Genomic DNA, 23,299 nt, shown 5'->3' on the forward strand with positions numbered 1-23,299 from the left:
GCAGAGGCAGGGTAGTGGTCTTCAAGCTTATAAATTCCCAGTTTCAGGATCAATACCTCACTGGGCAGATGACAATGTTTTGTGGTCTCTTTCTGTTGCATCACTGTATTTCAACTAATGTGACTGTAGTTTCTAGAGCCAATTGTTGTCACCAGCCCAATGCCAGTTCTTCCAGCAGTTGCATGAAATGTGATCCCCGGGCTGGCCTTAGCGAGGGCAGTGACAACAACATACACTGTGTACAAAGCAAGCCTAGTGGGGCTGACAGGTGTATTCAGATTGGTCTTTTTGTTGGCCCCCCCCATAGGGGTGTGTGTTGGGGGGGGGGGTTGTTTTTGCGTTAAACATTCAGATTGGAAGAACTGATGGTTAATACAGGACTAGTAAGTTTATGGCAGAAATAGTGAAGTCTGATTTTAGAAAGAATTAGTTTTAATCATACTGTTCAAAGCTCTTATTTCAGTTCATTTTTGTTAACATCTAACATGCTTTTGGGAGAGTTGTTTAATAAAGAGACAAGCCTCACACCTCCATGCCTTCAGGTAATGGCTGAGCACTTACAATCTCTGGAACACCAATAAAAACAGATGTAGGTGGGTGGAGGGAGCCTTAGTTGCTAAACATTTATCAGCTTCTAAAACTGAAGTGATCACTGATTGCAAAGCCACTTTCAATATTTAACTGTGCCAAATAGATCGCAAAGGCAATAAGGTCCTCTGCAGTTCATGAGAGCCATCTCCACATCTCCAATTCCTGCACTTTTACCTTAAAATACCACATTTCATTCTGACAGGCCATTCCATGCTCAGCTCAAATCACAGCATCAAATATCTAATTCCTTCTGTATTGCAAATGCATTCTGATGGCTGATTAAAGACTGGATCAAGGAGAGAGACCCTTCATTAATAAACAAAACCCTAGACCAGATGGAACACTAGTGGATTTTCCCAAGGTTGGAAGCCAGAAACTCTCATAGGTCATTCTGTTGAAGCGATATATATCAAAGGAACTTGGCCATTTTGACAAAATTTGAAAAGCTGGTTTAGATGTTAGAAACAAGCATCTTTTGCTGTGTGCATCCAGCTCTCGACATTCTTGGTTAAGGACATCTCAGTTTCACTACACTGAAGTCACTGGAGTTGCACCAGAGATTAATTTGACCCCACAAGTCTAGAAAACATGTTTGGAGCTACTCCCTTCATAGCACACTATGGATTGCATGAAAACAGAATACATTAATACCAAATCACATTTCCTTCAGAAATTTGTTGGATATAAAAGGTTGCTCAAAAGTGACAGTGGTACCGAATGCTCTTACATTCAGGATTGAACACAACAGCTGTATTTCAGTCTTTTCCATCCCAAGAAATTTGTAAAGGAAGATAGGTGATCACAGAGATTCTGCACATATTACCTCAAAATTCACTGGAGACAAGTGCGAAAAATCTCCTGAAAAACCCTAACGTAGGTTTTACAGCTCTGACAGCAAAGGATATATAAACTGAAGTTCTAAAAACAGCAGCGTTGAGAGTTTTTTTAGCATTGGGTTATGAAGAACTACAGCATCTTGTCTTTTTTGTGAAGGCACATGGTTGTATTCAACTTCCAAAACCTGACTGCTAAACAGATGTCTTATTTTGAGCCTAGACAATAAAGAGCATGTTAACATTTTCTTCTAACTGGAGTTTTAAGAATTTAACTGAGGCCTGAAGAAGGCTGCTGTACTCATCAGGTCCAAACAGGGCCATAGTGGTGAACCCTTTTCCATTTTCAGTGGCATCACTCTAGTGAGTAAGAGATACAGGAACACAGAGAATAGAAGAGGTCAGTTTTACAGATGCATTTGAATACCAGCACATTTGCTGCGTACTTAGCTATGAAATAGCTGCACTGGATTGGAATGCAGGAACATTTAGAAAGAGGTGCATGCAACAATTCTACTTCCTTATACATTTGCATAATTGTTTTGATTCTTCAAAGCAAAAATTTGACTGCCTTATCCCTAAAATCTGCTACTCCTTTGTACAGCAGAAGATTCCTTAAGTCCACCGTAAGAAAAATGCCTTACCATAAAAATGGGAAATTTGCTGCTGGAAAATGCAGTCCAAAATTCATCCTGATTTACTATTGTTTTAGCTAGCACAAGCACCTGAATGCTCATCTTTAAGCCAATGCTTACTGCACGAAGGCCCCCCTGTAAACAGGCTGGAACGAGTTTACTTTCTCTCCTGGTTGACTCGTCAAACTGCTGCCACCACAAACAACGCCACTTTTGAAGAAAATAGTCTCCACAAACAGGAAGCCCTGAAATGCCACTTTTAATTTAAATAGTTTCAAACAAAACTCAGTTTAGATCAAATCCCAGAGCCACTGAAGTCAAGGAGTTTTGCCACCAGCTTCAACTGGTTATCAGGATTTGGCTCTTAATTCACAGTGAAAAATACTTCTCACCATGTTAACTTTCCAACTGTTGAACAACACTGCTGTCACTTTAATAAAAGAAAGTGACGCTATAGGTCTTCTTTACATTATCAAAATCATTACTTTTACACTTTTTCTGCATTTCCTCTCACCATTCAGAAATGTTTATATAAAAAACTTGCCTTTCTAATTGGCTTCTTCCTCTTGACAAACTTATTCACGAACCCCAAAATTCAATGGTAGCGATAAGTCACTTCCATGATGATATACAAGGAACTGTGTCATCACAGTATAAAACAGCCCATTATAAAGCAAAAGCTTCTATTCTGAAGACACAAATATCTTGGTGATCAGCAATGATACAAAAGGAAATACAGAATATAGGACATGTTTCCCAAAATACATTTGTAAACATTTGCCAGAGTGTGGCAATGGCTCTTTAACATAAATTGGAACAATGTTGACATGTGACAGCTTCATATATATGACATTTTTAAGAGTCAGTACCGGCTACGTAGAGTGGCTATTTATTCAGGTAATATACCTTTTTAAATATAAAAACATCTAGTTGGCATAACCTGGCACATAAAAAAAGCTTTTTTGCAACACCACCCTTATTAGCTCAGCTCAAAACTTTCCTCATGTTCTACTGTTTTTTTTTTTTAAAAAAAGGTTAGAACTGTTATGTTCAGTACATTTCGGCTGCCTAAAAGCTTTTATTTGTCATTTTTGTCTGCTGCTGTTCTTATCCATACCCTGTTTATGTTCAGCTACTATTGCAAATTCCATCACATTGAATAAAGTTTACTGAAAACTTTTTATTGTAATCAAAAAGTGACATAACAGGGCTGTAACGTATTCTGCAAATCATTCTGCTGATATTTCAGAACGGATATCAGCTTTTTCTGCCAGGCAATTAAAAAAAATTCAAATGTGAAAATTTTCACAGTACAGTAAACTCCACCCAAACTAATTAACGGTGGTTAAAAATAAGATGCCTTAGCAAAACCTTTCATGTTACATGGTCACAACTCACAATTCTGTACAAAATGTTCACTTTATAAAGCTCTGATGTAAAAATCAAATAATCAAGCAGCAGTATTTTAAGTGCAGCACAGGGTCTTTCATGTCATTATTTACAAAGCTTGAATTTGTTTACATTATAACAAAATTTAATACAGATGACTTAATAATTAAGTCAATTTTTCTTATCTGTCATTTTATACAGCGACAGATTTCACTTTTTGGTCATCTTTCTCTTTCTCCTTTTCTTTATCTTTGCTCTTCTTGGATTTTTTCTTCTTGTGTTTGTGTTTTTGGCTTTTCTCCAATTCAGATTCATTTCCAGTGTGTTTCTTATGTTTCTTGTGTTTTTTATGCTTCTTATGTTTCTTTTTGTCTTTTTTCTTTTTCTTTTTCTTGCTGTCCTGACTCTCTGCTGAGCTTGCGCTGCTGCTGTGGCTCCGAGTCTGACTTTCAGAAGGGCTCTGACTACGACTGCGGCTAACACTGGGACTACTTTGACTCTGGTTTCTACTTACGCCAGGTTGGCCAAGCGTTGCTTTAACTGCAGTCTCTTTAGTTTTATCCACTGCCTTTTCTTTCAGTTCTCTAGTATTTCTTCCTATAGAGTCTTCATCTTTTGTCGACACATTACTCTCGCTGTCACTTTCATTGTAGTCTGGTACAAATGCAGCCTCATCAGTTTCTCTAGTTAAGTCAGAAGAGAGTCGAGAGGAGTGGCTTAACGGAGGCTTAGGTTTGATGGTGCTCTTGTCACTTTGCCCAGTAGCATGTTCTCTCTCATTTTTTGCATCCGGTGATCCATGTTTGTAAGATGATTTATTGCCACTTGTGTCTCTGTCTTTATTGCTCTTTGTTTCCGTTATGTGTTTCTCTCTCTCTTTACCCGAACTTCTATCTAGAGATTTGTGTTCGTCAGATGAACGTTTGGACTCATATGCTGTTTTGTGATCATGCTGTCTTCTGTCCCTCTGAGGACTATAGCTGCTCCTTTTGGACTCTACGGTTCCCTTTTTGGACAATTCTGTACGTTCTTCTCTTGGTTTACTCTTCTGGCCTGATGCAGACTCTCTATTTCGAGAAGGGGAGTCTTTTCTCCTTGTTAACTCATTCTTTTCATCTCTACGCTTGAAACTAGAATGATCCCTGCTGCTATCATGGTCAGATTTTTTGTCCCTGTTAGGAGTAAAATCTCTAGTGGAAGAGCCACGCCCAATATCATGTTTATCTGAAGATCTGCTGTCTTTGGAAGATTGAGAAAGGTTTTTTAGGTTTCCTTGTTCAGTCCCACGTTCTGAGTGGCCTTTTTCTGGTTGAACACTGCTCTTCCTTCTCTCAGAAGTGTCCTTGTCTGACACAGAATGATCCCGCTCTTTGGTTTTCCCTTTTTCATTTGACACAGAACTTTTTGAACTTTTTGCTTCATGCTGGGAGCTTTCATAATTTGCTTCTTTTGCAGTTTTCTGTGTTTTTTCCAAAGGCTCATTTTCTTTTTCATTGTGTTTCACAGGGTTTGTGGGCTTAGCACTGACATTTTTTACAACACTAGCAGGTTTTCCTACATTTGAAGGTGTTTGTGTAGATTTAACGTCTTCCTCTTCAGACTCAAAGTCATCTTTATCCCACTTTGACTGAGGAACCTGAATCATAATAATGACATCTTCAGCAGGGGCTGTTATATCATTATTATACTCTTCCATTGTCTTAATGACCGTTCGTTTTGCGTCTGGCTTTTCTTCAGACTTTCTAACAGGGCTGCCTCCAGTAGAGCTAGTGCTATGGTGGAGGGGTGGGGGGGAAGGAGAAGTAAAATATATACATTAATAAAGACCTAAAATCCAGTTACAGCAGATTATTTTTGTTAATCAAAGTGATATACTCTATAAAGTGGTTTTTGTTTAATTTCACAATTTAAACTCTAAATCTTCAATATTCCTTCCAAACAAATTCATATTATAAAAGTGGGCAAGAGAGGATGATTCCACAGGGTAAGAATTACGAGCAATAAATTAATATAGCTTCTCCCTACTATGCATTTAATTAGTTTATGCACTAGATCATCAGATTGGGGAATCTCTCGTCTGTAATTCCTGTGTCCCCTAGTTCTACCAGTACTAGACAGATAAGATAGTCCTCTTCAACTTGCAGTTCAGCAACCAATGATACTCTAATTTTCATCTGTCCAGCTGACCCAGGCCACCTTTGTGTTAGGTTTTTTTCCAGATATCACATTTATTTTTAAAATGCATGTTACAGTAATCCAAATCTCCCATCCTGGATGAGTATTATCTTGTTTTTAGCAGTAGCCACACCTGATGGAACAAAGGACAGCAACATGTTCTTCCCAGCCCCCACAGTAAATGAGGCATAGTACACACCGCCAATTGGTCAATACTATACATGAGTAGGTGATAGATGGGAAGCAGCCGCAGCATCAGGTGGTGTATCTCTGCACCCCCAACCTGGGTCCTGCGTGGAGTGGAACTTGTCTGAATTCAAGGATTTCGCTCAAAGCATCTGCTTGTTTTACACAAGTTTGATTTTTAATAGATTAGATTGTAGTTTAAGGGCTAGTCTATAGGAACAATTCGTTCACAGCAAATTGGGGTATGAATCTAGCCCCACACTAGCCTGCTGCAGACTAAGGCCTGGTCTACATGTGGAAATCAGGTCGGCATAACTACATTGCTCAGGGGTGTGAAAATCCATACCCCTGAGCAATGCAATTAAACTGACCTAATCCGGGTGTAGAACAGTGCGAGGTGAATGGGAGAATTCTCCCGCTGACCTAGCCACTGCCTCTTGGGGAGGCGGAGCACTTATCACAAAGGGAGAACCCTTCCCCGAAGTGAAGGTAACATCTTCACTGAAGCACTGCAGCTGTGCGCCACTATAGCAGTTTGTGTTTAGACAAGCCCTAATTGTCCATGTGGACCCTGCTGATGTGCATTAACAGTTCATTAACGTGCTTTGATCTAGTTCCATTTCAAAGAGGACCAGATAAAAGTGCATTAAACTGTTAGTGTGCCTCAGCAGGGTCAGACCCCAGCTTGCTGTGAACTAAATGTTCTGGTAGTCAAGCCACGACACTACAAGAGTTTGTACAGGCTGAACCTCTCTAATCCATCCGGTACCCTCGGTACCTGACTGGGGCCAAACCAGGTAATTTGCCGAACCATGGGAAGTCAATGCAGAGTGCCAGGCGTCTCCACTGGCATTCGAAGTAGGGGTGCAGGGGGTGCTGCAGCACCCCCAGGCTTTGCACCGAGTGTGGCCCCCCACCCGAGGGCCCCGCTGCCACCCAGGGTCCCTGTCACCGGCCCCCCACCCAGGGGCTCTGATGACAGCCCCAGGTCCCAGCTGCTGGCCCCAGGTCCCCACCCCCAGCTTGAACGCTGCAAATCAGCTGTTCGTGGCACTCCAGAAGCGCTAGGAGGGAGGAGGAGGAGACAAGCATGAGGCCGCCAGCACGCAAGAGGCACTGGTGGAGGGGGGAGCCTGGCAACAGTGGATGCTCCGCACCCACTCATTTTTCCCCGTGGGTGCTCCAGCCTATGCCGGACCACAGATGTTGCCAGACCAGGGAGCGCCGGATTAGAGAAGTTCAACCTGTAGTATAACACAACCATTGCTTGGTTGTGGTTCATATGCTCATTTTATCATCAATTTAGTTGTTCCTGTCACTAGACAACTCAAAGATTTTATTTTATGGAGAGCAGAAGAGAAAACGAGCAAAGAGGAAATCAGAAGGTACCTGGTGTAATCTACAAGAGTTGAACTGGATCCATCAGCTGCTGTTACTTTTCTTCTCATTTTTCCTTTCACTTTTTCTTGTTTAACTTTGCTACTGGGTGGCTCAGGTTTCTCGGCAGGTTCTTTTGTAGGAGGTACATTTTCCCCACTTACAATCTTTTTGCCAGTTTCTCGGTTTAGTTTAATCTTTTTTGCTGGGGCAATCAGAGAAGCACCTTTGTCCTTTTCAGGGGATCTCTCTGCTTTTTCATCATCAGGCTCAGTTTTTCCCTTTGGTGATGGTTTCACTTCAGCAACTTCTGCTTTAGAGGTTTTTAATGAAGTGGTTTCATGTTCCTTTTCTACCTTTTCCTCTGCCTTTCTTTTTCTTTTTTCAGGTTTTGTATCAGTAGGTTTGCTTTTTTCCATCGGTTTTTTTGACTTCTCTTCCTTGCTTGATGGCTTTTCTGGCTTGGATTCTTTTGGATGCTCTTTCTTTGCTTTTTCATCCTTGGCTGGTCTGGTTTCTGGATGCTCTTTTGTCACTTTTGGGTTAACTTTCCGTGGTGTGCCTAGCGCCTTCTCATCCTTTTGAGATGAAGTCGATTTAGTACTGTCTGTCTTTGGTAACTCCTCCTTTGCTTTTTTCACAGGAGGCTCAGTTCGAGGAGACTTTTCACGATCAGCCTCTGCTTTTTCTTGGGGTGCTTTAGATGGTTTTACTAAACTGTCTTTCTTGGTAGTGGCAGTTCCTTCTGTTTTCCGTTTTGTCTTGTCAACTTTTACTTTAGGTTTATCTTTCTCTTTTTTCTCCTTTTCAGATACTGGTTTAAAAGCAATAGAATCTGCTTCCATAGGCTCATCTCTGACAGGTGTAGCATCATCCCTACTTGGGAGCATGAACAGCGAGTCTGTTTTAATTTCGTCCCCCCCACCAGGCTCTCTGGGCTTTCGTGAGCCTTCCAACAACTCAGCATTGGGAAAGCCTTCACTCTCTTCCCCTTTCCTTCTCTTTCTGTGCTTTTTATGTTTATTTCCTTTGCCATCTCCTGATGGATTTTCAGCTTCCTTTTCCTTTGATTTTGTAGGATCTTTAATGTTGTGGCCTTCTCGGCCTGAAGTCTTTTCTGGATAATTGCTACCTATATTGCGACTTCTATGGCTTTGTCCACTAGCAAAATCCTCTCTACGACCCCGAGCATATGGGGAATTCTCTCGCCTGGATCCTGGTGGACCAAATCGGTCTGGAGAAAAGTTCTCTCTAGTCACTGGAGGTCTAGGCTGAGCTCCAGCAGCATAGCCCTTGTAAAACTTTTCATACCACTCTCGATAGTTCCTTTCCCATTCTCTGTATCTTTCCTTTTCAAATGGATCCCTAAAATCCACAGATCTGCCATAGTATGCTTTCATGTCATATGGTGGAACTTCTCTATACCGGTTAAAATATTCTCTCTCCCCCTCTCCTTGAGGTACAGTCCGCTTAGTGGGGGATTGGCCTCTAAAAACTGGAGATCTTGATCGTGAATGGTATCTTCTATATGGGGGTGACCTTGATCTTGAACGATGATATCCATGGGACCTTGACCTAGAACGATAGTTACGACTCTTCCCCCTGCCTCTTCTAGGGTATGGAGGTGATCGTGAGTATGAACGAGAGTGTGAGCGACTAAAGGATCGAGAGTAGGAACGGGAGCGGGATGAACCTGATCTTGACTTAGAGTAGGTATATGAGCTTCTAGAGTAAGATGAAGCACTATATGGTGACTTGGACCTTAAAAACAAAAAACCAAAACAAAAACACTTTTAATGTAAAATAATCCCTTCGCTCTGCTTTAAAAAATACCAAACCCATCCTCCCAAAAAAATGTTTTTCCATATTTTGTTACCAAAACCACAGTAGGCGAGTTAACACAGTCATAATGACACTGCAAACTTCTTACGAGTAATCTGTTGTGTAGAAGTGTCTCTGCATAACATGCAAAAGTTGCTCTTATGTTTCGGCTAGCGTAACAATTGGTGCAGGAAGACTACAAGCCCAGCGTCTAGCCCCATCACTCATTTCCATCATATTAACTACCAAGTTTGTTAATTGATTTAAGGTGGTGTATAGTGGCCTCTACTGGTATGTGTAAGCACAGACAAATATTTTGCTACTCGGCAAATCAGTCTGTACAGATCATTTATGTTGCAACAGGATGCTAAAAGGGCAAGTCTTAATGGCTGAAGTGCAGAACCAAGCATTAGAAGACCATGAATTACTTGAAGGCAAAGCTAAATCTTAACAAAATGCCAGCTCAGTCACAATTTAACTTTACTGCTGATTTGGTAATTTGCACAGTGTGCATAATATTCTATACTGCAACATGACACACAATATTATTTAACTAATGCTTTCAGTTAGGACTCCTCACTGGAGGTAAGTGCAATACATTGATAAAGCCTAAGAACAGTGACCTTGTTTCAAGTAAAAATCACATTTAAAAGCTTTTAGCTTTCAACTTGTAACTTTTGGTAATATTATAAACTATTCAGTATTACTACCAATACCGACAGGTTTCAGAGTAGCAGCCATGTTAGTCTGTATCCGCAAAAAGAAAAGGAGGACTTGTGGCACCTTAGAGCCTAACAAATTATTCCGACGAAGTGAGCTGTAGCTCACAAAAGCTTATGCTCAAATAAATTTGTTAGTCTCTAAGGTGCCACAAGTCCTCCTTTTCTTACTACCAATACTGTGATTTGTATAGTATTACTGAAGAACTATTCTGACCAACGTTGCTGAACAGATCTGTACTATTAGGGTGGGAAGCTTTTGAGGACTTTCAGGACCCTGAAGATATTTTCCTTGTAGAAACTTTTAAAAAAGATGCCTAATTTAACATGCCACTACACTTTTATCAGTTCCCTGTGAAGTAGCCCTTCAACCATAATTTAACAAAAATGTTTTCAAAAAATTAAATACAACAGCAAATTAACTTTTTCTCATTTCTGAAAAAAGCTTAATGAAGTAAAGTGAACTTAATGCTAGTGAAAGGCACCAGATACGCAGTCCTGGAAGTTAAACGCTTCCGAAATATCCATAGATTAGATGACACACAGGCAGAAGTAGTGGAGTCTTTTCACACATTGCATAGAAACACCTACAGAGTCACGTAGAGAATTCAGTAAGCACATCTACTCAGTTTTAGGCCTGTGATGAGATGGTCTACAAGGGTGTCACCGTAGGCATAGGGATCTCCCTCACGCAAACCAGACTAAGTCATAATTCCAGATGGGTCAAACTGCTGCAAGATTATAACAATTTCCAGTCAATTACGATCAGGACCAAATTTTGCCAATGATCTAACCAATGAACTTGTATCATATTGCTAATCCCTCTGAAGAAAGAGGGACGGAGTAGAACTCTTTTTAATTCTGCTAGATTAGTTGGCTCTGCATTACAGACTGTGACAGAGTTGGGCAAGATGGCTACAGGATAGTAATAGAAGGCAGATATATTAGCCCCAGGCTAAGTAGGTCCCTTTTCCCTGGATAAGGTAACAGGGAAGGTTCCAGAACAATCAGGAACCTACCAGAGACAATTAAGACTAACAGGCTGATTAGAACACCTGCAGCCAATCAAGAAGCTGCTAGAATCAATTAAGGCAGGCTAATCAGGGCACCTGGGTTTTAAAAAGGAGCTCACTTCAGCTTGTGGTGTGTGTGTGAGGAGCTGGGAGCAAGAGGCATGAGGAGCTGACAGTGAGAACGCGGACTGTTAGAGGACTGAGGTGTACAAGCATTATCAGACGCCACGAGGAAGGTCCTATGGTGAGGATAAAGAAGGTGTTGGGAGGAGGCCATGGGGAAATAGCCCAGGTAGTTGTAGCTGTTGCACAGCTGTTCCAGGAGGCACTCTAGACAGCTGCATTCCACAGGGCCCTGGGCTGGAACCCAGAGTAGAGGGCGGGCCCGGGTTCCCCCCAAATCCTCCCAACTCCTGTTCAGACACAGGAGAAGTCGACCTGGACTGTGGGTTCAAAAAACGGCCAAGCTGAGGGCTGCCTTGAAGCTCCAAGGCGAGCAAATCCGCCAATAAGCGCAAGACCCACCAAGGTAGAGGAGGAACTTTGTCACAAGACATGTAAAACAATTACCTGGAAAATGAGCGTCTACGTTCCTTTTGAATCTTCTTGTATTCCATCAATTCCTTAGCAAAATCATTTGTAAACTCATCAAGTTTGGACTTTTTCTTTTCTCTGTTAAAATAAAATTATGATAGTTTGAACATATAAACACACAATAAAAGACATCAAGAAACAAACATTAATATTAAAATATTTACACTGCACACAAATAAAAAATGAACATCCTATATTTTTGAAAAAACACTAATATTTCCTATATGAATTTCATGGCAAACTTTAGAATTACAGTTGTCTTGTTTTAGTTTTGTAGGTTTACCACCTTGTAATGCAAAGCACATTGGAAAATTTGCTTTATATGTCACTTTTGCTTATGACAGATGCACTTTAGTGTAATTGCTGTCCAATATGCTATTGAAATAGAATAATGAAAAATAATGCAACTTCATTCAGAGCCAAATACTTACTCCTCTTTAAGTCTCCGCTGCTCTCTGTAAAATTCCTCCCTAGATAAAGGAGGTGCTTGTGTCGTTGGGATGGTATTTGAATGAGCCGTTGGTACTGCTGTTGGTACCCAAGGTGTTGATATGTTTGCAGGAGCTGGGGGGTATCCCGGTGGGGGGACATTGTACCCAGCAGGTGGAGGCTGACCAGGTGGAAACTGAGGAGGAAACTGTGGTGGAGGTACCCCCGGTGGAAGAGGAAGTGCATGGGGAGGTGGAGGAAACAGGGGAGGAGGAGGCACAGTCACAAAGACAGGTGTTGATGCTGGTAATGTTGGGGCCTGAGTCCTTTGTGTACGTTCACTATGCGGGCGTCCTCGATTTGAACTTCTAAAGAAACCCAAAAACACGTGTCACTGTTTGTTACACTCTGCCCTTATTTTAAAAGAGGAAAGTGAAGGAAGCTGGTGTCCATCTGAGGGCATTTCCTGTCCTTGTCCTCAATTTAAGTCTCAAACTCCACCCTGCTTATATGTCTGCTCATTTCATCCTATACTCCTCTTGCTCCTGACTCTCCCCCTCCATATCCTCACTCCCAACTGCTCCCTCAATCTTCTTTCCTCACTCTTTGTTTTGCAATTTTGGACAGATGCTCCCTATGCTTACAACAGTCTCCCATTTTGCATGTACCAAATGCCCACCGCTCCTCTGCCAATCTTTGACACATTTAATACTTTGCACTTTGAGCACTTCTCATCTTCAACGCACTGTACAAATGTTAACTAATCTTCTCTTGAACTTCTTTAAACTTCTTTCTTAGCGTCTTCCTATGTTGTTGATCTCACGATGATGCATCTGCACTTTCTTGTGCCTGAACTGCTGTCCTGTCTACTGATTTTGAGAGTTTAATATATTTGTGGTATGGACCTTTTTCCTTTTCTTTTTTTTTTTTTTTGAAGTGTTTTGTAAAGTGCTATGTATGCTTACAGCACAACAGTAATCAAATAAATGATTATACATCCCAGAAAGAAGGATCAGCTGGATGATGATATATAGGATTGAAAGGAATCAGCTTCACCATTTGAAAGCACTAAGTCAGAGAACGCAAAATTGCTGTCAGGTAAATGTTATGGGGGTTTTTTTATTTGCATAAATTTAATCATCTTAAACAATATTAACCAAATTCTTTAATGAACAGAACTTATAGCTGTGAAAGTGATTTCCAGCAGCTCCCAGTGGCGAAGCCAAGTCCTTCAGCCCTGTTCTGCAAACTGTCACAAGGGAACTTTTCTACCTGATTGTTTAAAATTATATTTGAGATTTTAAAATCTTTTTAATAGTTTATTCTTTGAAAGTGGGTTTATTTTTTGCAATATTTTCCAGATTACACTGAAATTTTTCTTTAGGTAATCCTAAGGGAATCTAGTGTTCCAATTTGTTAAAACAAATTCAGACTAAAGCATATAGAAATGGTGATTACCATTTGGCTTAGATTCACCACACCTGTCTACATATACTTAGATAACAGGTGGTTTACAATGAAATACGTTCAATAACCAAGTCACAGTTAAATTTAACAAATTAGCAAACTGATTAAAAGCACTAGAAAGTGAAATATTTTTTGCAAATATACTTACGGTTCCCAGCCTGGCCTATTGCCTGCAGAGCGAACCGTATTGGTTCTTATTGGCTGACCTATTGGGGGGGGAAAAAATTCTATTCAGTTTATCTGAAGAAATATTTCTATAAGAACAGGGCTAAAGTTGTGGTTACTCACCAGTAGTGGGTATTGACTGTCCTTGTGAAGTCAGCTGGCCTTGTAATGCTGGCTGTCTTAGTACAGGAACCTGATAGCCCTTAGGGATCAAGAGGGAAAAATCAGAAGAGCAGCTCTCTCAAAACATAAAACTCATTACATATGCTCAAGTAAAATTTACCTTCTCTTCCATCACAGTGCTAATCGATAGAGAGGAAGAAGTTTTAGAATGTTCGGAGGCCGGCACAATAGCAGCAGGAGGTATAACACTATCAGCATCGCTGGAAAAAAACCAAAGGACTTAAGATTTGTGACATATTCAAATATGGAGTTTTAAGTTATTGAAAGAAAAAGGACTGAGGTATATAAGAAAAAGCTGCACAATTTTTAATTATTGCAAATAAGAAAATGTTGCATAAAAACAGATTTAGGACTGTAAAAAAGGTAAAGTACAACTTTACTGAATGAGAGGGTCAGAAGGGAACACAGGTTTCCAGAGTAGCCTCTATATTTTCACATGCAAGTTTTAGAATGTGTACATTTAAACTTTTACATACAGATCTCGGTTCCAGGGTATGTAAAATTTAGTACATATATACTTTCAAATAGAAATTTAGTGGCTGGGATGAGATAATTTTGAAATATGGCCCTCAGGTGTTTAATGATATAGGTATGCTATACTGTATTTGTATTGTATTCTTGTATTTTGCTATGAAAAGCAGCTGTGTGTAAGCTCAAAAGCTCGTCTCTCTCACCAATAGAAGATGGCCAAGTAAAAGTTATTACCTCACCCACCTTCTCTAATAGGTAGGCTGACACTTTGTTTGACAGAGGTACTGTCTTGTAGGTTCAAACCACAGAGCTGGAGATGTGAGCCTTCAACTACAGTTTATTTTTTTTAAAATTAAAATAATTTAATAGGAAGTTGTTTTGGACCTTAAATTTACATTGTGAAGAGTTACATTTACATAGCTGCTAAGTAATGCTCTCTGATTCACTATGCCTCAAACCTACATATGTTACTGTTGCTTTGATTTATGTATTTCATTGCAGCTAGGTCAGACCCTGTATGATGTAGATGATAGAACTTGAACAGAAGGAGCGATATGAATGTAAATGATAAGTTTTACCTGTAGATGCATTTTTGTAGTTTAAGAAAATGCACCATGTCTCCTCAATAGTAAGAAAAGCAAACCTAAGGGTATGTCTACAGTGGAAACTAGAAGCGCTCCCGCAGCGGTGCTTTGAAGTGCGAGTGTGGTTGCACACAAGCGCTGGGAGAGAGCTCTCCCAGCACTCCTGGTAATCCACCGCCATGAGGGGATTAGCTCCCAGCGCTCGGAGCCTGTCTACACTAGTGCTTTAAAGCGCTCAGACTTGCTGCGCTCAGGGGGGTGATTTTTTACACTAACAAGTTAGAGTGCTATAAAATGTCAGTGTAGACATACTCTAACAGGAATCAAGAATGCTTTCCAATTGGAAGAGACTGATTTATCAAGTAACAAAATGGTAACTTTAGCTGCTGCTGTTCTCTGCTAAATTTAAAGAGTCTTCCCCCAGAAAAGACACTGGGAGAAGAATTCCTATAAGAAAGTAATCCTACACTGGGAGAGATTTAGTAGTGACCAAACAGTCACCAAGACAAGTGCTTCTGGGGAATTGGCTGCTCTTGAGTGATGCATGTCACCAACGTATCACAAAACTGCATCTTTATTTAAAAGAATGGTGAGCATCTCCATAGGAGCAGACTAATGTAACTAATTCTTCTACAAAGAAACAGATACACATGAATTAAATAAGACTTGGTGTGCCGTACCTCAAATAGATAAGAAAAGTCTACGGAAACAAATGCTTGAGTACCATTCTCCCAGTACCTCATGGAGTCCCTACTAAAAGCATAAGGTCTCACAAGGTCATGAAGTGTTCATATGTTGGATATATATAATGTGTCAAAGAACACATAATTGATTTCAAGGAGGAGTGGCAGAGGAAACTAAGTTTGTGAATTCCACCCTATCAGAATACAAGGTGAATGAAACTTGGCATCTGGATTACTCTCAAGACCTGTTAAATTACAGCAGGGAAAGTGAAAGACAATATGATAAATGAAATCCTCCAAGGCTGTACTTGGAGCTGGAAAGGAGAGGTTTGTCTGTCAACCATCACTAAAGCACATATAAACAGCTACCAGACAAGATAAAGCATTAGAAGTCAATGAAAGTGGAAAACCAGCATTAACATTTTTATTTCTTTTTCAGTTGCGTTAAACTACAAGTTTACTTACTGAAAAGGTCCTTCTGGTTTTTCAGAGTGAAGAGATACGGACATTGTTGCAGAGATATCAGCCGCAGGTGCGGTGGCAGAAGACTGATTTACTGGCAAAGTAGTTGTCACAGATGATTGACTAGGAGTCAGTGACGATGTTAGAGAAGGTGCAGAAGTGACTGGAATCATTAGAGGATCCTGTTGTCTGGAAACTGGAGGCCTTACTGCAGGTTGCAGGTTCCGCTGAACTGTCTGTCTTGGTGGTTGTATCTGCTTACGGAGCCTTTTTGTGTAGCCAGTTTCATTTTTGAAGTTGTTTACAGCCTAGAGGTAGAAAAATCATTGTTACATAAACTACATATACATATACTAGTATGTATATTATGATCCCTATAAAAGACTTCCTTCACTAAGTGTTACGGTTGAACTATTCTCTCTAGTTTTCAGAGCTAACAACTGCACGGAGGTAAAAAAGGAAGTTCACTCTCTGCAGAGCTATTGTACGAGGCTGTCCTCAGATGGGAATAGCACTGCAACCGTTTGCACTTTCTTCATATTTTCAAGCTTCTCTTTGCAACAGTGAAAACTGGAAGTATGATTTCTTTTTGTGTAAACCAACATCAGAGCATCCTTTTGACAACATATATATTCAACAATGAAAACATGTCAATGTTTTTTGCTGAAATCTAGAAGTGAGCCAATTTTCTAATATCATAAATCAGGAAATTGCTCTGTATTTTTAAAGTGATCATTTCAAAATAAGCCATTAACAGATTTGAAAATGCATATCTCAACCTGTCTTAATTATAGTGATGGCTCCATGAAGTAGAATTTTCCTGCCTCTTAGCTACTTACAAATAAGATGAGCTTTTCGTACATACATTATATGTAAAGTGAAGTTACCTGGCGTAAGAATTTGTTGGCAATTAAAGCATCAGGGGAAACATCTGTTTGATGACAAGTTGGGCAGGTATGTTCCTCTGATTCCAGTAGTGATGTTCTGATACCTGTGAACAAACAGAAGCACCTGAGCTAACAAATATTTGGGTCATACTTTACTCTCATATCCCTAAAAGAAAAGGAGTACTTGTGGCACCTTAGAGACTAATGAATTTATTTGAGCATAAGCTTTCGTGAGCTACAGCTCACTTCATTGGATGCAGTGAGCTGTAGCTCACAGCTTATGCTCAAATAAATCTGTTAGTCTCTAAGGTGCCACAAGTACTCCTTTTCTTTTTGTGAATACAGACTAACACGGCTGCTACTCTGAAACCTCTCATATCCCTGTACACAACGAACAATGGGGTCTAGGGGAAACATGGACAGGGCGGAAAACATTTAAACAGGGACTTATTGAGAAGTTCTAGTATGTAGTATTATACTTTAAAACAAATTCTGTGACCACACACTCATAATTAACAGGTTTCAGAGTAGCAGCTGTGTTAGTCTGTATTCACAAAAAGAAAAGGAGTACTTGTGGCACCTTAGAGAGACTAACAAATTTATCTGAGCATAAGCTTTCACTTGCATCCGATGGAGAGCTGTAGCTCACGAAAGCTTATGCTCAAATAAACTGGTTAGTCTCTAAGGTGCCACTAGTACTCCTTTTCTTTTTTCATAATTAACAGTTACTTTTACTAACAGATAAAGAAATGACAGGTTGATTACAAAAAATATTTTTTGTAAAAATAAGGATTTACAGAGTATAAAAAAACCATTTCCATGGCTTTTTGAAAACTCCACCTTAAATAAAAAAGCACCACCTTGTTTGTACTTAAACATTGTTTAGTGTTTGCAAATCACAAAGTACAAGATAAAGTTAGTGCATGACAATCAGTCAGTGAAACTGATTTAACTAGTTTATTTTCATTGTCTAGTGGAGTGGGATACAATAAGTAATCAATCTCTAGATTAATGGGTACATTTTATTTCTAAGAAAGCATTAGTAAATTAGGTTAAGATTATATTTTTAACTAACTGTCCTTTTAAAAGAGGAGTTTGAACAACAGTCTATCTTTCCTCTTGTTTGAGCCTCCAGTTAATTGCCGGTGTTGTATTTGGGATACTAACAATTTATATGGCAAATTGATGACAACTATTACCAAATCAAACAACAGAAACAAAGGAGAAGAAGAGCTTGAGAAAGCATTTATTCAAACTAGATGTCTTCAACATCAGGGACTATAAAAAATAATAATACAAGCATTCACTTCTTATGTTTTTCCATCCCTATGTAAAAAATTCCTCTAATCTGAGTTCCAGCTAAAATCATCTCTAGCATTCTTCCTTTACCCAAAGATTAAATGCAAGAATGTTCTGGTGAATAGATACCCCCGTTTCAGAATAAAGAGTAGCATAGCATTTTTTGTTAATTCAGATTCCTGTTCATTTTAGACGATCATTTGGCATCTGAGTTAACTATAATGTCAGACTATGGCACTTACATTCATCACAATAACTGTTTCCACAGCAGGGAATGACAACTGCATCATTCATTATATCTTTGCAGATTAGACATAACAATTCATCCGGAATAGGATCGTCCTCTTCTGAGGAGGAGGATGGTTCCTCCGGGAGGAAAGGGGGCTTTTCCTTCTTCCCTATAGCATAAGCCTCCCTGAAAGAAATAATTTAATTTAAGACTATCTGTTTAAAGAAGGGGCATAAAAATTTCAGATTTTATAACAGAATAAATAAATCAAGAAAACACTTCCTAAACAGAATTCAACCATATACTTAGTATTATACATTACGCAAGAGAGATTTAATCTCTAAACAGGTAAGTGATTATTTATTGCATAATTAGCACAGATCAAACATGATACTGTTTCTACATAAGGAGGTACGCAATGGAAAAATGAATTGAGATTTAGAAAAGGTTGAGTTTTAGCTGTATAACAGGTATCTTTTTAAAATTACCATATGAACTAGATATAAAGGTTATGTAGATCCCTCTCCCTCAACCCACCACACCAATATTTTCTTGGTTTCTAACAACCATAAAATATTCCACAAAAACATTTGATATATATTGGTATTTAAAGGGATTTTATCAGGTCAAGTAGTTATTTCTATTTTTGGACAAATTTTGATGTACACTACATACAATGCAACCACATTCCTACCATCTGCCATCACCACCAAAACGTCCATATAAACCCAAGTATTTGCATTGATGTACTTTTGTAATCCTTATCCTTCCCTCCTTCTTATTGAGGATTCTGCACTATTTAAAAAAAAGTGTGTTTGTTGGATTAGGTAGGACCTTACAGAGGATAACTATTTTCTACTGCGTTAAAACAAACAGGGTGAACTCAGATTTCCTGAACTTCCAGTGCCTTTACTAAGTGAGAGCAGCATTTCCACTAGACCTGAGTTTGCAGTGTGTTTTGCATGAAGGAGTTTTGGATTTCAACATATGAACAGCTTCAGCATCAGCAAGGTTTTCCACAGGCACATAGGTATTTATTAATTCTTGCTATTACTATTTTTTTGGTACATCTTAATCAGTTTACATAAAAACACTAAAGACCATCTGATCTTAAGACCTTTGGTGTCTTGGCTGAAACTGGCAGTTTCATCTAGAGCTGCTCAGTGTTTTGCAAGAAACCTTTGAAGCAGATGCAGCATAAGCTGAAAATCAGCTTTTTTAAAAAAGTGCTTAACTACAGCTGCAAATATTATTTAAAACAACATCATCAGCACTCCTATAGCAGTGAAACTGAGGTAGAAAGTTTAGGTGACTAGTGCAATTCACACCAAGTCAAGGGCACAGAATCTCAACTCCCTGAGCTAGCCAGTAAAGAACGCTGCCATCTCAGTGTTGGCCATTTTTATAAAGTGTTCACTTTTAAGAAGCTTTTCATTCAAAGACCAACTATTCATTTTCAATACCTTGCTATTACACTTAAATGAAGGATTTATTTGTAAGCCAAAGCTTTCTAGCCAGCAATGGAAATGGACAAGATCAGATGCTGTTGCTGTGCATACCCCAAAATGTTTCAGGCTTTTGCTATGTTTACATAGCCCAATATTCACTGTCTCAGTGCTAATTTCTATGAAATAATATGCATGCTTTATGACACATTAAAATATTAGCCCAGCATATTTCAGTCAAGGTTTTCAAATCACTTTACTGCCAAAGTGAATTATTTGCAACAGCAAACTGAACACAGTCGGAGGGGCAGAGAGGGTGCCTAGATATGGTGACACACACACCTGTGTATTGTGTGCATATATCTGCATAGCAAGTTATGAGCATATGTACGAATGGAACAAGAAAAAGGTTAAAAATACATTTATATCAGCTTCAGGGGGTACCAATATTTTCCCAGTTAGAGCCACAACGACAAGTTTGCCACGGTTGCACCCCATTAGCATTATACAGAGCAGACTGCAGCCACTCAGATACTGTGCCAGAACCCCTGGAGACCACAGATGCCAACCTACATTGCTCCACTTTGATGCAGTCTCTGTTGGTTATGCTTTGGCCACCTCTGAAGTACTAAATACTTACGCATCAATAGTTGGTATTGCATATTTTCCTGTGTTTGTAAGCATAGCACCCTTTGTATTGGGATCTTTCACTTCCATCATGAAACTCCTGGGAATTCCTGTGCTCTTTTTAATCCTGGGAACAGACTCAAAATTTTTGTCCTGTTAAGAAAAAGAATCCAGATATATTTCAGCTTTAAAGGGAACCCATTTAAAAGGGCATCTGAATGCTTAAGTGTGTGAGAGTGATAAAAAAAATTGTATTTAATTTTTTTTCCTTTGCAAATATGAGGACTGCATGATAAATACATATAATTCCTTAACTGACTAAGACACTGCAAAGAATCAGGCAGGTGTTTTGAACAAAATGGGACAACTCCTGTGCTTGAAGTCAAACACAAGCACAGGTCTTTGCAGTACTAGGCCCTAAAGTGATAATCTCTCCATTCATGTAATAATGGCTGTAAAACATTTATGCTACAGAGTAGATGTCACATACATTTGAATCTACGGGAGGAGAATGGTTGGAAGAGGCATCCTCTTTACACTCATGTGTACAATTAAAATGATAAAGCATTCAAATGTGAATTGGTTTATTCATACAAAATTGATATTGAAACTATGGAGGATGTGACAAGTCTCAGGTAAGCATGAAGCATTCCACAGCTTGCAATATGAAAGTGCAAGACGCACTGGGATAAGGTAAAGAGAGGGCTTGCAATACCAATACACTGGAAAGTACAGGACATATCCCCTTCACCACAATTTCTCTCCTTTTCTTTACTGATAAACTTAAAATATTTTAGAAGAAAATTCTTCTAAATTTTCATTGATTTTTGACACCTCCGCACACAGTTTTTAGAATCCATTCTATAAACTCACATTACTCCACACACTGAAATGAGGCTAACTATCATGAATATAAATAACTAAACCTTTACTCCTTACTTCAAATGTGCAATTACTACTTTTAAAAATAGATCAGATAGATAAACATATTGTAAAGGTCCCTCCCTCCCCCCTTAATGTCTTGCAATTCAGAGGAACACAAGGCAGAAAAACCTCTCAGAATGGAATGTTTATCTCTACAGTGCATTCCTATTCTGGAAAAAGATACTAACTCTGAAAATGAATTTTTTTAAATACGTAAACTAAATCCAGCCAGAAATCTGAATTACTAAACAAAGCTCTCCACTATCAGAGTGGATGTCTTGTCAACAAATAGTATACAGTTAAACACTATCAGCTACTATGCATAGGCACAAAAGGAGAAATTCAGAGCAGAGTTTCAGCGTTTGCTATGAATTATCTTGCCTATGTGTTTAAGTTAAATCACAAAATGCAATAAACTCATACTACTAAAAACATAACAGTGCAAATCCCTCCATAGACTCTTACCCCATTTGTTGGGCAATTCTTTATGTAATGACCAGGTTTTCCACAACGAAAGCACGTATAGGATGGTGGAGGTGGACCCAAAGGTTTCTTCATGTAACTAAAAAGGTTTAAAAAAGGTGTGTCTACAGTTTTTAAACAGAACATAAGCATATCTGTACAATTTGTCCATAATCTTCAAGGAACAGATTTGACATTATAAACACTTACTTGATTGGATCATATTCATGGCCAGACTGTGACATCATAGCTTTTATTTTATCTTCTTCGGAAGCATTGGCTTCAGCCAGATTGGCAGTCTGTTTAATAGGTAATTATTTGACACACACATTAGAAACACAATTAAGTCCACACAGCCAAAGACAACACCACTCATCCAATCCTGTAAAGAGCAGCACAAATCTAACTGAAGTTGCATCAAAATTGCTGCTTATATTTTATATTGTCATGAAGATGTTCTGGGGAGTCCTTAAGCCATTACATGATGTTTGTGTGCCTGTTAGTCTACTTGAGAAAAGCTTTCTTGGACACTCAAAACCTTAGGCTCTGTTTGTACCTTACATAAAGACTTGTGTAACTGCTCCAAAAGTGGACTTGGACTTAAGCTAAGTGTACAAAAATCTTATTCAGTACTTTTAAGTTAAAGAAACTGAATATTAAGCTCCAGACTACATGAAAAAGTACGCTCAGTGTATTTGTATTTATTCAGAAATATGGATACAAGTAGCAGTATTTACATTTCAGTGTTAAAAGGACACTCAACTTGAATTATTTGAAACTTACTCTTTTGTTTGTTTTGTTTTAAATAAAGTCTGGGTCTCTGATATAGCACCCTTGAAGAGAATGTGCTTTTAAAATTCCTTTAGTTTTTTAAATAAGGGTATGTGTATTCCCCTCCTGAGATTTTTAGAAGGGTCTTTTCAGTAAAGCAGAAACTGACTATACAGAGAGTTCTGTCACGTGTAAATAGACTAAAAATGTATTTTTGTTAACTTTACACTATGAAGTGTTGTAACTACAGCGGGTACAAAATTTGCAGATAAATAGCTTTCAAGTTGACTGTCTCTCTTTAATATGAAAACTGTAAATGTAATCCTCATATGTGGAGCTAACCTTTCAAAATACTGAAGCCAACTGAGGAAAAAAATTAAAATTTACTAGTACTCGTTAAAATATTTCATTACACACTAGTCCAGATACAAGCAGGGTCTAAGGGAGTGACTGCTAATTACTTGGATCTTCAAGCACCTAGCATTCAGATCAACCACTCAAAGTATTTTATCTTTTTATACATTCATTCACAAAAGCAACCAACTAGTTTCAACATTTTATTAAATGGTTGTTTCATATACATAGCTTTTCTTAACAGTAACATCAACCAGATTGACATCTATGAAACCATTTCCATTAACATTTACAGAAAATGTGATTTACAGATACTTAACTAATTTGTTTGAACCCAAACAGTTTACAAACACATCCAAAAGCACAAAACATTAGTAGGAATAGACCAAAATTCCAATATGGCATTTAATACATAATAGGAATAAAACAGAAAACTGTTAAACACATTGCCTCCATGCTAAGCCAATCTGTGCTGAAGAGGTTAAAGTAAGTAACAGTTTTGAGCTGCTTTATGTTAAGTTTCT

The 23,299-nt window shown here is 38.8% G+C and overlaps 1 protein-coding gene across 3 annotated transcripts in view; it reads right to left on the reverse strand.

Annotated features, from left to right (window-relative positions):
* Positions 1-414: 414 nt before the first annotated feature.
* RBBP6 (RB binding protein 6, ubiquitin ligase) overlaps positions 415-23,299 on the reverse strand; it is a 44,084-nt gene continuing 21,199 nt past the window's right edge. For 2 of the 3 annotated variants that reach the window (XM_073361644.2, XM_073361643.2), the window contains 13 exons: positions 21,861-21,949; positions 21,654-21,750; positions 20,278-20,417; positions 18,206-18,378; positions 16,665-16,768; positions 15,781-16,085; positions 13,678-13,777; positions 13,518-13,596; positions 13,378-13,435; positions 11,765-12,130; positions 11,310-11,411; positions 7,199-8,947; positions 415-5,220 (listed from right to left, as the gene is read on the reverse strand). In XM_073361644.2, the coding sequence (XP_073217745.1) occupies positions 3,642-5,220; positions 7,199-8,947; positions 11,310-11,411; positions 11,765-12,130; positions 13,378-13,435; positions 13,518-13,596; positions 13,678-13,777; positions 15,781-16,085; positions 16,665-16,768; positions 18,206-18,378; positions 20,278-20,417; positions 21,654-21,750; positions 21,861-21,949 (4,941 nt within the window). In that variant the 3' untranslated portion in view covers positions 415-3,641. The remainder of the gene's footprint in view (positions 5,221-7,198; positions 8,948-11,309; positions 11,412-11,764; positions 12,131-13,377; positions 13,436-13,517; positions 13,597-13,677; positions 13,778-15,780; positions 16,086-16,664; positions 16,769-18,205; positions 18,379-20,277; positions 20,418-21,653; positions 21,751-21,860; positions 21,950-23,299) is intronic. The other variant, XM_073361645.2, reaches the window with a different exon arrangement.

This window comes from Lepidochelys kempii, chromosome 10, assembly GCF_965140285.1.
Source record: "Lepidochelys kempii isolate rLepKem1 chromosome 10, rLepKem1.hap1, whole genome shotgun sequence".
NCBI lineage: Eukaryota > Metazoa > Chordata > Testudines > Cheloniidae > Lepidochelys > Lepidochelys kempii.